This window comes from Myotis nattereri, assembly GCF_964212035.1.
Source record: "Myotis nattereri genome assembly, chromosome: 13".
NCBI lineage: Eukaryota > Metazoa > Chordata > Mammalia > Chiroptera > Vespertilionidae > Myotis > Myotis nattereri.
In genome coordinates, this window is record NC_138088.1 from 39,564,270 (window position 1) to 39,576,330 (window position 12,061).

Below are 12,061 nucleotides of genomic sequence, written 5' to 3' on the forward strand. Positions count from 1 at the left end.
GAAGTGACCTTTTTCTGTTAGCATATAGGGAAGCTATTAACTTTGGCATAAATTCTGCTACTAACAACTTTCTAATGATGTCTAAGCTGTTTTCATTGAGTGTCTTGGGTTTTCTATGTTTTCTTGTCTTTTTTCGACAGATAAGGATAGTCTTGTCTTCTCCTTTCCCATAGTTATACCTCTCTTTTTCCATGTCTTATTGCATTAACCAGAATTTCTATTAAATGCTAAAGGTGATCAACTACTGTTTACTAAAGGTGAGAGTATATTTCTTTATTTAATTTTCAGTTAAATTAAAAAATTTAAATAACATACTTTTATCTCAAGCATAATAGTTTTCTTTCAGTAATATGCTCTATCATTCTTAAGACTATTTCTTATTTATTTAGAAATGAAAGAACCATCATCATGAAAAAGATCTCAAAGAGAAAACAAGATATTAAAAAGGTAAGGTATTAATGGAGCTTATAAGGATTTTCATGATACTAAATAGCCCAATTATCAATGTAGTATAATCCTAAAAATGTGATGTATTTGGTTCTATACATAAATCATACATACATATGTTAAAAGAGTAAATAAGAGGTATTAGGGATGAATTATTTGATCTGTCTGTTATGTAATAAAGAACATTAGAAATGAGTTATTTATGTATATACTATTTATTCCCTTACTTAAATATTAATTTTATCTTTTCTCAGCCAGTCAGCAATCCATTTATGCTTTGCTAAAAATAAAATGTTTTTCTTTTTTTTAATCAGTGAGTGAAACATATACATTTAGGACTGAGATCTACATGTCTTTTAATCCAATTAAGATTCATTTTATTTTATTTTTCCATCACCATTTATCCCCTCTATGCCCTCTTCCACTTCCACCCATCTCCCCCCCCCCCCACCCGCAATCACCGAACTGTTGTTCATGTATATGAAGTTGCACATTTATCCCTACTTCTCGATGGGGATTGGAAGTTATAAATCCTGGGAATGCTGGGCAAGATTATTGGGAATTAAAAGGAGACCTCTATCAATCACTTGCCAGGGGTGATATCTCATCATACTTTCAAGGGTTACTGTCCCTTGGGCAAGAATAGAATTGGGTATTTTTAATTGTGTTGAAGAAGATACTGAAGGTTTAATAAGAACAGAACATCTTAGTTCATGTTGACCTTATTCATTAGTTCTTAAGGATGGTACAGGAGCTACTGGTGGATTTTGAAGTTCTTTCAGAAAGTGTGTAGACAGAGTTCTTATTGTGATAGTAATGTCTTTACTAGGATTGTGTCAATACTCTGCTTTGGCTTTTGACACGAATCCATATCTTTACTGTGATGGGAAAGCTGATGTGTGTCTGCTTGCTCTTTCCACTCCAACTACACATTAGTTTGGTTAGCATGTACAGGTGTTATTTAAGGAGTCTTTTACTATTCTATTTCTTAAACTTAACATGAAAAACAGACTCATCCATATCATTCTAAATAAGGATTTAACATTGCTAGTATGGTTTAATTTTAGAATATTGAGGTTTAAAAATGGTAAATGCAATACATTCTCATTTTAGCATAGATAATGATAGGACATTCAATTACAAATACTAATAGGCAGCTAGAAATATGGTATTCCAAAACAGTCCAGGTTGGAGACAGATTTAGGAAGCCATGGGAATGCATGCACTCTCTAAAGCCTTGGAATGAATCCACATTTAAGCTGTGAGGAGAAGTGTGACCTTTGAAGATACTGGGAGTAAGTGGCCAGAGAGATAAGAGGGTAGAAGTCAAGGATATACAACGTTTTCAGATAATAAAGGTGCCCAACATCAGATGCTGCCATATAATCAGATAAAAGCTAACACTGATACAGCATTGAGTTTCAAAGTATTTTCATATGTTTGACCTCATTTGAACCTCCTAAAAGGTATATGAAGCAGGTAATATATGATCACTAAGAACTAACCATTGGATTTTATTATTAGAAGGTCCTTTCTGAACCCTGGCTGGATGACTCAGTTGATTGGAGCATTGTCCCATACAGCAAAAAGTTTTGGGTTCGATTCCAATCGATGTTTCTCTCTCACATAGATGTTTCTCTTTCTCTCTCTCTCTCTCTCTCTCTCTCTCTCTCTCTCTCTCTCTCTCTCTCTCTCTCCCTCTCCCCTCTCTCTCCCTTTCTAAAATCAATATACATATCCTCAGGTGAGGATAAAAAAATTTTTTTTGAAAAGGTCCTTTTTGATGTTACAGAGAGCAACTTCTTAATTAAAAGCCCACCATGTATAAAGAGCTCATACCAACTGATAAAAAGATGAAATTTGAGAAAACAGGCAAAGGCTATGAATTGGCATTTTAAAGGAGATGACTTTCAAAGGGATGATAAACATTTGAAAAGGTGTTCAATGCCAAAACAAAAAGATGCAAGGTAACTTTCACCCCCCTTTTTTTTTGCAGATGTCTGAAGAGACAGATAATATTGCAGTAGAAGAAAATGTAGACAAGCATCTTCAAAAAGGTCCTCAATAAGTATACCATAATTCTGATGCTGTGGTTTTTATTTTAAAAAGATGTAAATGACTAATGCTATCATAGGGTTTCAGCTGGGAATACAAGTTTATTAAGAGATGAGTTCAAATAGAAACTAAACTTCCTAGATAATACAAGATGGGCATAAGGAAATAATTAGTAAAGTCTATATATGTGATGAAATTTTTTATTAAGATTTTATTTTCTCTCTCTCTGCAAACATGGAGAATCTACAAGTGTTTGAGACTGTTACACCATGAAGATACTAGATGTAGAACTTGCTTCAGGAAGTTCTAGATCTCGAGAAAAATACATAAATAATGGTTGAACCCTAGTTCATTCACCATTACTAAGCACATATTACATGTCCCCTGCCATTCTAAGTTCTGGGAATAGAGTATAAACAAACCAACTAGTCATTTTTAAATTATACCAGGAAATAATGCAGTTAAGAATGAAGATTCTTATGACCTATAGTTATTTAGCTTTTTCTTACCATTTATTTCCACCATCCTCTATGCAGCCTTTAGTCAGAAGCAGGGAGAAGAAACAGAAAAATGCAAGGCAAAATGACCAAAAGGTCCTTCACTTTCTGCTATACCTAGGACTGCTCAACTCCTGTCTTTCTCAGTTCATCTGGTGGATCATCTAGCAGATGAGTAGGAAATAACACATAGTTTGGGGTGCATACAACAGCCGGAGTTCTCTTTATACCCTACAAGACTGTTTCATTCTAAAAGCTTTCGGAAGTAGGACTCCTCAAATTTTACAAAACTGACTAATTGGTACCTAGAAACTTATCTCTTCCTTTTAGATTCCTTCCTCTCCAGTTTCATCAAATTGAAGTAACCTATCTTTGATATTTGTATATTCTGTTGAGAGTATATTTGTATATTCTATATAGAATATAACTGTTCTTACAGATTTTTTTCCCAAAAGGAAAAAGATAAAGGTTTGCTTTTCTAAGTATCCCTCCTCACCCCTGCCCAACTACAATGAAGGATTGTAGCCAATAGCTGAGAACACACAGGTAGGAGAAACAAAATCCAGTCCTGAGCATATATAACAGTATTTACTCCAGATGGAAAAGGGGGAAGGGACATCTATTTGAGGTTCTAAGCCCTCATGCAGCAATGTCCCAGTCTTCATAATTATCACGATCCTTAAAAATGTACCCTTTGTAATACTTTAAGCAATAAATTAAAAAAAATAAAATAAAAAATAAAATAAAAAAAAAAAAGACAGAACTTGGCTGGAGATCCTGGCTAGGCTGCTGATCAACTGAAAAAAAAAAAAATGCATGCAATTTAGCTATTTAATGAGTACTTTTGCTGCTATTGCTGTTTAGTTATTTTCAAAAGTGTCATGAGATCTATATTATGATGGCTTCTTGATAGGTTTAGATGCAGAAGAAGAAAATAAAAACACAATAGAAATGTTCAGAAGCAAAGTAAGAGAAAAGCTAAAGAATGCTAAGGTAATGCTTGTTTTTTTCTTTCCTGGTTTTAAATTTAATGTTTAAATGCAACATGTATCAAATTAACTTTTCTTCTTTAAAAAAGAGCCAAATTTCAGTCTTAAATATAGTTCCTTAAATCCAAATACTTCAAGTTCTTTTCCATGTGTTTTGTTTTTTTCAAACCTAAATCCAAGAAAAGTTAAGTGATTTAGTCATGGAAACTATATATGACATCTTAGGGGGAAACGTGTACATACTTTTAAAAAGGAAAACATTGAGAAGTCTTGGTTTTTATCCATTTTAAACAAAAGACTTAAGTTTATCTGTGAAGATTAAGTTTTCTATATCATTTATGTTGTTTCAGATTAATCAAAGTGAAAAATCTTCAGCTCATCTGCTCATTGATAATAAGATAAATCACTGGTCTAAGGTGAATAACTTTTTTTAACCCTAAAAGACAGCTTTATTGAGATATACTTTATATAGCAAAAAATTCACTCATTTTAAGTATATGATTCAATGATTCTTAGTAAATTTAGATGTATTAAGTCAATACTGTAATCCAATTTTAGGCACCTAGACACAAATAGGATATAAAATAAGCTTTTGTATTTTATGTATTTTAAAATTATTTTACTCCTAAGGACTGAGTTTTACTTTTTATTATAGAATTAATTTCTCTCTCAAACCTCCCTAAAAACAGTTCATTTTAATATGTGTGTGAGAAGAAAGTGATAAGGGCTTTACATATGCAGTATTGAAAAAGGAGAGCTTATTTTATCACCAAGTTTATAACTATGAGTATGTCACTTTAAATACTTTTAACTACCTCTCACTCTACAAGACATTGTAGTTGGGTGGAGTAGTACTTGTGTGTGAGCACACATATATGTGAAGTCACCTAAAAATGGGGAGAGATAAAACCGTTTTCCCTGAGCCTGCATTTTGATAGAAGTATAAGGTGATGCTCTTAATACTCTTGACTAGAGTGAAGAGATAGGGAAGATGGAGAGGATTTACACTCTATTCTGTTTTTTATTGCAGTTACCAGAACTTTAAAAACAAAACAAAAATTCTTAAGTCAGACTTGAAGTTAAATATAACTTGATATTGTCTCTCCTTCTGCTCCTTGCTCACAAATAAGATAATAGTTGCTACTTATTACTACTTACCTTATTACCTCTCTTTCACGTATAAGCAGAAAAAGTATTCATTTCACCACTGAGTACTGCTTTTCCGTTGTTTAACCTACAGACTGAAGTCTCTTTGGAGGCAGGACTTTCGTTTTTCACTTTGAACGGTGGAGAAGGCTCAGCTTTGGGCCAGTCTTCAGAGCAGGTTGGCTTTGTTTCCCTTCCTCCATCACCCTCATTCTCAGGAAAAATAACTCTTGTTAAAGGCAAAGAATGAAATACTTGGATGGGAGATGAAATTTTTATTATTGAGTGATTTTGTTCTCTCTGAATTGAGTTGTTCATAATAATTCCTAAAATTTATTAAGTGCTTACTGGATGCCCAATGACATACTAAATTTTTAATGTGGATTGTATCATTCAGTCCTCATAGAAACCCTGTTAGGCAGGCACTGTTATCGGCTCTGTCTTATAGGTGAGGAAACTAAGGTGGGTTAAGCATTAATAGAGCTGGGAAGTATAGGCTGTTAGCTGCAAAGCCCGTGTTTTCTCTTTCTTCTGTTGTTCCCGTCTTTCTCTCCAAGTGCCCACATTGTTCTCAATAATCTCTATTACTCTCCACAGAGTCCCTATGTCCATCCCTCCTAGTCCAATCCTAGAGTCTTCCAATTTCTGTCACTTCTCCCACTTCCCTTCACACTCCTCAGCCCCTCCTATTATTCCCTGGTTGTCCTTTCCTCCAGTCTCGCTAGTCTTCCCATTGCCTCCTCATTTGTCAGTCACTTTTATTGATCGTCCTACCTACTCATGTTCCTCTGTATTTTTCTCTAATTCCTCTCCACCTTCAAGACTCTCCACAGTTTCCTTGAGCCCCTTCCCCCAGTACCTCTTATTCCCCAGAACTCTTTCTAGCTACTAACACCTCTTAGTCATTTCCAAATCCCTCAGGCCCTCCTTTGGGGTCCCTCTTGGACCCCATTTGCCTTTCTACTGTACACCATTATCAGTCTTCCTTTACAGCATCCCCGATGTGGGCCTTACCTCCGAAGGCAAGTTGAAAGCCCTGGCCCACATCGGGGATGCTATAAAGGAAGATTGATAATGGGGCTGCAGCTGGAACAAAGAGAGTCCTTTTTGTCTTATGATTGGAATCTTCAAAGAGATCCCCTATGTGAGGATCTCCCAAATCTTGCTTCTAGAGATCAGTGTCATACTTTGTTTGAATTCTGAAAAAGATACCATAAAAATTTCTAGATATAAAATACCTTCATTTTTAAAAATCCTCACTTGAGAATATTTTTTCCATTGCTTTTCAGAGAGAGCAGAAAGGAGGGAAGGAGAGAGGGAGGGAAGGAGGGAAACAGAAAGAGAGAGTGAGAGAGAGAGAGAGAGAGAGAGAGAGAGACAGAGAGAGAGAGAGACAGAGAGAGAGGTGAGAGAGACACACCCACTGGTTGCTTCCCTCATGAGCCCCGACCCCAGATGGGGAGCAAACCAGCAACTGAGGTATGTGCCTTTGACTGGGAATCAAACCTGAGACCCTTCGGTTGTGGGCCTATGCTGTAACCATTGAGCAAAATGTGCCAGAGCATAAAATATTTTCTTGATCTCATGACAGGGGTAAGAGACAGGGTATGAGGGGTGTTTACTTCATATGAACCTAGGTGATGCTTTAACTGTGTTACTTAATTTTGTCAGACATAATCAGAGCAAGTAAGGTCCTCTATTCAAAGACGCTGTGCGATTAATTCCTTTTACTTAATTATTTACCCCTAAATATACATTTTTAATTGGGGAGTTTTTATTTGCATGACTCACACACTCTGTCTCCTTTTTCAATATGTGTCGATATCAAATTAAACAATAAAGTCATTCAAAATGAATTGATTTTTGTGTGTGAAGAGACTTAAAATTTATGATCATGATATAAAAGTATGCATTTTTATATTTAGTAATATATTTTCCAATACCTATATTCAGATTGTAACTTTTATACATAGAATGTTTTCAAATTTTACTATAATCACTCTGCCATAGACTTCTATGTTGAATCATTACTTTTCTTTCTTTATTTTTCTTGAATGTCATCCAGAAAACATCAGGGATGCTCCACAATCACTTTAAGTACTACTGCTTTCTGAATAGTGAAGAAAATGGGGTTTAGGACCACATGGTCTGATGTATCTGGCCTTTGCCCTACACTATGAATTCTCAGTGATTGATGTGTCATAGTCCAATATCTCAGACTATTTTCCAAAAGAGAGGAGGGGCTTGAATTATAATTCTATTTCATTAATTTTTTCGTTGAGAATTGCAAGGAAGTGCTATAGAAAAATCATATTGTAAAAGATTAAGCCTTCAATGAGTTCCTCTATGTTCAGTGAATTTCCATTATAACAGTTTCAGCTTGACCTTGAACTGGGTGGCATGGATCAGAAGGATAATCATGTATACTTATTTTTATTTTTGGTATTCAACAGCAATTAGTAAATGATAGTTACCCTAAACATTTATCACTTGGTGATAATTTACAAGATTTTGCTGAAAGCCATGATAAAGATTATATGGAAGAAGTAATTTTTCCAGATTTACTTGAAGTAAAAGCTGCTGAATATGAAGATGATCAAGAACAAATCAAAAGACAACAGATAAATATTTTTATGCCAAGTAGTTCCTCAGGTAAAGTTCTTTTACAATAAAATATTTAAGTCATTAATGAATCATACTAAAGGATGATAGCTTTTTTCTATGCTGGATAGATAAAATGTACCAATCTAGCCCCAGTTGGTGTAGCTCATTTGGTTGGAGCATCTTCCCATATACCAAAAGGTTACGGGTTCGATTCCAGTCAGGGCACATATGTAGGTTGCGGGTTTGATCCGAAAGGTGACAGATGGATGTTCTGTTTCACATTGATGTTTCTGTTTCCCTCTCCCCACCCCACCCCGCTTCCTCCTCTCTCTCCCTCTCCCTAAAATCAATAAGCATATCCTCAGGTGAGGATAAAAAAAGGAGGATTGTTCTTAAATTATAGAATATTTTCTATATTCTTCATGCCTTCTCTGAGTTTAAGAGGATTGATTAAAAGAACTCGTGTGTGTGTGTGTGTGTGTGTGTGTGTATTTAAGCTTGCTGCTAGACTTTAGTTCCCCTTTGCTTCTTGTTTGGTCAATACCAGTTTAACATGTTGGACTTTAAGTAATATATAGGTTTTGTTATTAAGTGGTCAACCAACGTAAACTGCCAAAAGATATGATGCCACGCATTTTAGAAGACGAAGGATTCTATATACAGAGAAAGCCAAAAATATATAAAAAGACCTGCAACAAAATGGAAAATCGCCTGCTTCAACTAGAAGAGGCAAGTGTACTGGCTAACAAGTTAAACCACTCACTGATAGTATGTGATATTTATTTTTGATGAAATATTTAATTACTATGTTTCTTAAATATTTTTGATAGGGAATGTGTTGGTTTGAAGAAAGTGCTGAAATAATGTCATTACCTTCACCTATTAGCCAGTCATGGAAATTCAGACTAAACATAAGCAAGGAATCTTTAAATCCAGCACTAAAGACCATATACAGGAAGGTAACCAATTACAGTTTACTTGTAATTATGGTTAGAATTCTTGTAATGCTGATTATAACTTACATTTTTGCGGTGTTAATTCACCCTTTAAATATATTAATGTCTACTAACATGGCAAAACTATGATGAAATGTCAAATATCCATTAAAATTACGTTTTTGAGGAATATTTAATGATATGGGTAAATGCTCAAAATAAAATGTGAAGTGAAAAAAAGAATGAAAAATTAAATCTGATCCTAATTTTGTAAAAATAGATAATCAATGAATGGACAAGTACGTATATGTGTACATAGATTAAACGACTGAAAAGTATATCAAAGTAAATAATTATCTCTAGATAGCAGGATAGGATTATTTTTATTTTGCTCAAGCTATAGCACAGATATTTTAACATAATTATCAGAGACCATTGCTGTTGGAGAGAGAGGTCCTTGAAACAGTGGAAGCTTGTTGAATAAGTGAATACATGAAAGAATGAATGAGCAAAAGGATGGTAGGTAAATGTAAAACATACCATTTTTGGAGAAATGTTAACCCCCATCCAGATTAACCTTTGTAAACATCCAGATTCTGATGTTGGAAACCACTGGGCTGAACAAGTAACTTTTTCATCCAAGCACAATTTCAGTATTCAATGGACCCTTAGAGTTGGGAGTAAATGTATATGTCACTTCACCAAGCATCTAAACTGAGTATTCAGATTCATTCTGTAGCATCCTTAACAGGTAATGTGCTGAAAGTTGTGTCAGACAACAATGTTTTTTTTTTGTTAATCTTCACCTGGTGATATTTTTCTGTTGATTTTTAGAGAGAGTGGAAGGGAGGGAGGGAGAGAAAAGCATTGATTTGAGAGAGACACATTGATTGGTTGCCTCACTCACGTGCCCCAACCAGGGCCGGGGATTGAGCCTGCAACTGAGGTACATGCTTGTTACTGGAATCGAACCCAGGACCCTTCAGTCTGTGGGCCGGTTCTCTGTCCACTGAGCCAAACCATCTAGGGTGGAACAGTGTTTTAATAAGGGTTTACCATTTAACTCTGCCCCACAGATGACTATTATATCATCACATAGTCAAACTATTGACTCAGCAGTCTGAACACCATTTGTCATAGTGTTCCTATAGGAAATTATTTGGGAGCTTACAACTTGAAAGTTCAACCTCTATCAGCACATAACAGTATTATAAACAATAACTTATAGCAAGATTATTAAAATGCTGTACTATAAATATATAGGGTTTCCCCCCAAAATTTATACACACTTTACAGCTGATAGCCCAATTGATGTTTCTTTTCATATTTTAACCTATTGGAATTAATAATTATTCAATGTGTGTATACATATTTTTGGGACACTCTGTATGAAATCAAGGGCCATAATCAACTTTAAGAAAAAAGGATCAAATTATTGGTTTTTTTATTTTCTGGGTCTTAATTTTCTTACAATTAAAATGTTACTCTTAAAAAGGTAATTTAAAAAGAAATAGGACCAAATTAACTTGGTGTACACATTTTTCTTTAAAGGCAGTGAAATCTGATTTAGAAAGCTCTATTAGGGCCAAAATGGAAGGTCAAGGGAAAATGTACCAATTAGATCTCAACATTGTGGGTTTGCAATTTAGCCATCATCCTGTCTTCAATCAAGAACAAGTATTATGTGCTAGGCTGCTCCAACTTTATGAGTGTTTTCAGGACAGACAGCAACAGAATTTATCTCAGCTCCTTTTAGAGAAGGTGAGAATGGCTTTTATTATGTTACTAGAGGCCCGGTGCACAAAAATTTGTGCACTCAGGGGGGAGAGGGGTCCCTCAGCACGGCCTGTGCCCTCTTGCAGTCTGGGACCTCTCGGGAGATAACGACCTGCTGGCTTAGGCCTGCTCCCGGGTGGCAGAGGGCAGGCCCAATCCCTAGGTGCAGCCCCTGGTCGGGCTCAGAGCAGGGCCAAAGGGGAGTTGGGGCACCGCCCCCTGTCATGCACAGAGCAGGGCAGATCAGTGGGTTGGGGCACCATCCCCTGTCACACTCAAGGCAGGGTCGATAGGGAGGTTGCGGTGCCACCCCCTGTCATGCACAGACCAGGGCCAATCAGGGGGTTTGGGCGCTGCCCCCTGTCACGCACAGAGCAGGGCCCATCACGGGGATTGGGGCACCGTACCCTGTCACACACAGAGCAGGGCCCATCAGGGGGTTGGGGAGCTCCCCCCTGTCACTCACAGAGCAGGGCCGATAGGGGAGTTGTGGCCCCGCCCCCTGTCACACACAGAGCCGCAGGGCAATCGGGATTGGGGAGCTCCCCCCTGTCACACACAGAGCAGGGCCGATCAGGGGGTTGGGGCGCCACACACTGTCACACACAGAGCCGCAGGGTGATCAGGGGGTTGGGGAGCTCCCCCCTGTCACGAACAGAGCAGGGTGGATAGGGAGGTTGTGGCCCCACCCCCTGTCACACACAGAGCCGCAGGGCCATCAGGGGATTTGGGCGCTGCCCCCTGTCACGCTGATCCCAGTGCCTGGAGGCCTCGCGGCTCCACTGATCCTGGTGCTGGGAGGCATATTACCCTTTTACTATATAGGATAGAAGCCTGGTGTATGGGTGGGGGCCGGCTGGTTTGCCCTGAAGGGTGTCCTGGATCAGGGTGGGGTCCCGCTTGGGTGCCTGGCCAGCCTGGGTGAGGGGATGATGGCTGTTTGCATCTGGTCACACACCCTTTAGGGTGGGGGTCCCCACTGGGGTGCCTGGCCAGTCTGGGTGAGGGGCTGAGGGCCGTTTTCAGGCTGGCGGGTGACTGAACCTCCCAACTGCTCCTTTTTTTCTTTTTTTTAAATTCTGGGCCAGCTTTAGCTCTGAGGCTCGGCTCCAGCTATGAGACCTCCGCTGCTGAAAGCAGGTTTCTGGCCTTTGTTTACCTTCTGTATTTGAAACAATGTTACGGTCCTACTGGCTGAAGCCCAGGGTTTTGTTTAGCTTCTATATTTGTTACAGTGTTGCTTAGAGTGCAGCTGAGAGGCCGGCAAGGCAAGCGGAGAAGCTCGGCTTCCTCCATCACTGAAGCAAGCAAGCCTCCCTGTTTGCATCAGCTGCCTGGCTGCCGGCCGCCATCTTGGCTGGCAGTTAATTTGCATATCGCCCTGATTAGCCAATGGGAAGGGTAGCGGTCGTACGCTAATTACCATGTTTCTCTTTTATTAGATAGGATTGGGCTGAACATTTAATATTGAAAGAGTAAACAAACCTTAGTACAGAGCAAGTTATCATAGGACATTTTCCCTTAGCATTTTAATTATCTATATATATAAAAGTCTAAGCGATCGTCCATCTGTTTGACCATCAGACCGGTAGCTATGATGGGCAATGACCAC

At 37.9% G+C, this 12,061-nt stretch overlaps 1 protein-coding gene across 1 annotated transcript in view; it reads left to right on the forward strand.

The window, feature by feature from the left end:
• The window catches only part of CC2D2B (coiled-coil and C2 domain containing 2B), a 63,436-nt gene continuing 51,375 nt past the window's right edge, over positions 1-12,061 (forward strand). Inside the window, exons 1-9 of the mRNA XM_081104364.1 lie at positions 1-257; positions 390-447; positions 2,444-2,504; positions 3,913-3,992; positions 4,339-4,404; positions 5,229-5,312; positions 7,588-7,786; positions 8,331-8,467; positions 8,569-8,697. Of these exons, the coding sequence (XP_080960490.1) occupies positions 409-447; positions 2,444-2,504; positions 3,913-3,992; positions 4,339-4,404; positions 5,229-5,312; positions 7,588-7,786; positions 8,331-8,467; positions 8,569-8,697 (795 nt within the window). The 5' untranslated portion in view covers positions 1-257; positions 390-408. The remainder of the gene's footprint in view (positions 258-389; positions 448-2,443; positions 2,505-3,912; positions 3,993-4,338; positions 4,405-5,228; positions 5,313-7,587; positions 7,787-8,330; positions 8,468-8,568; positions 8,698-12,061) is intronic.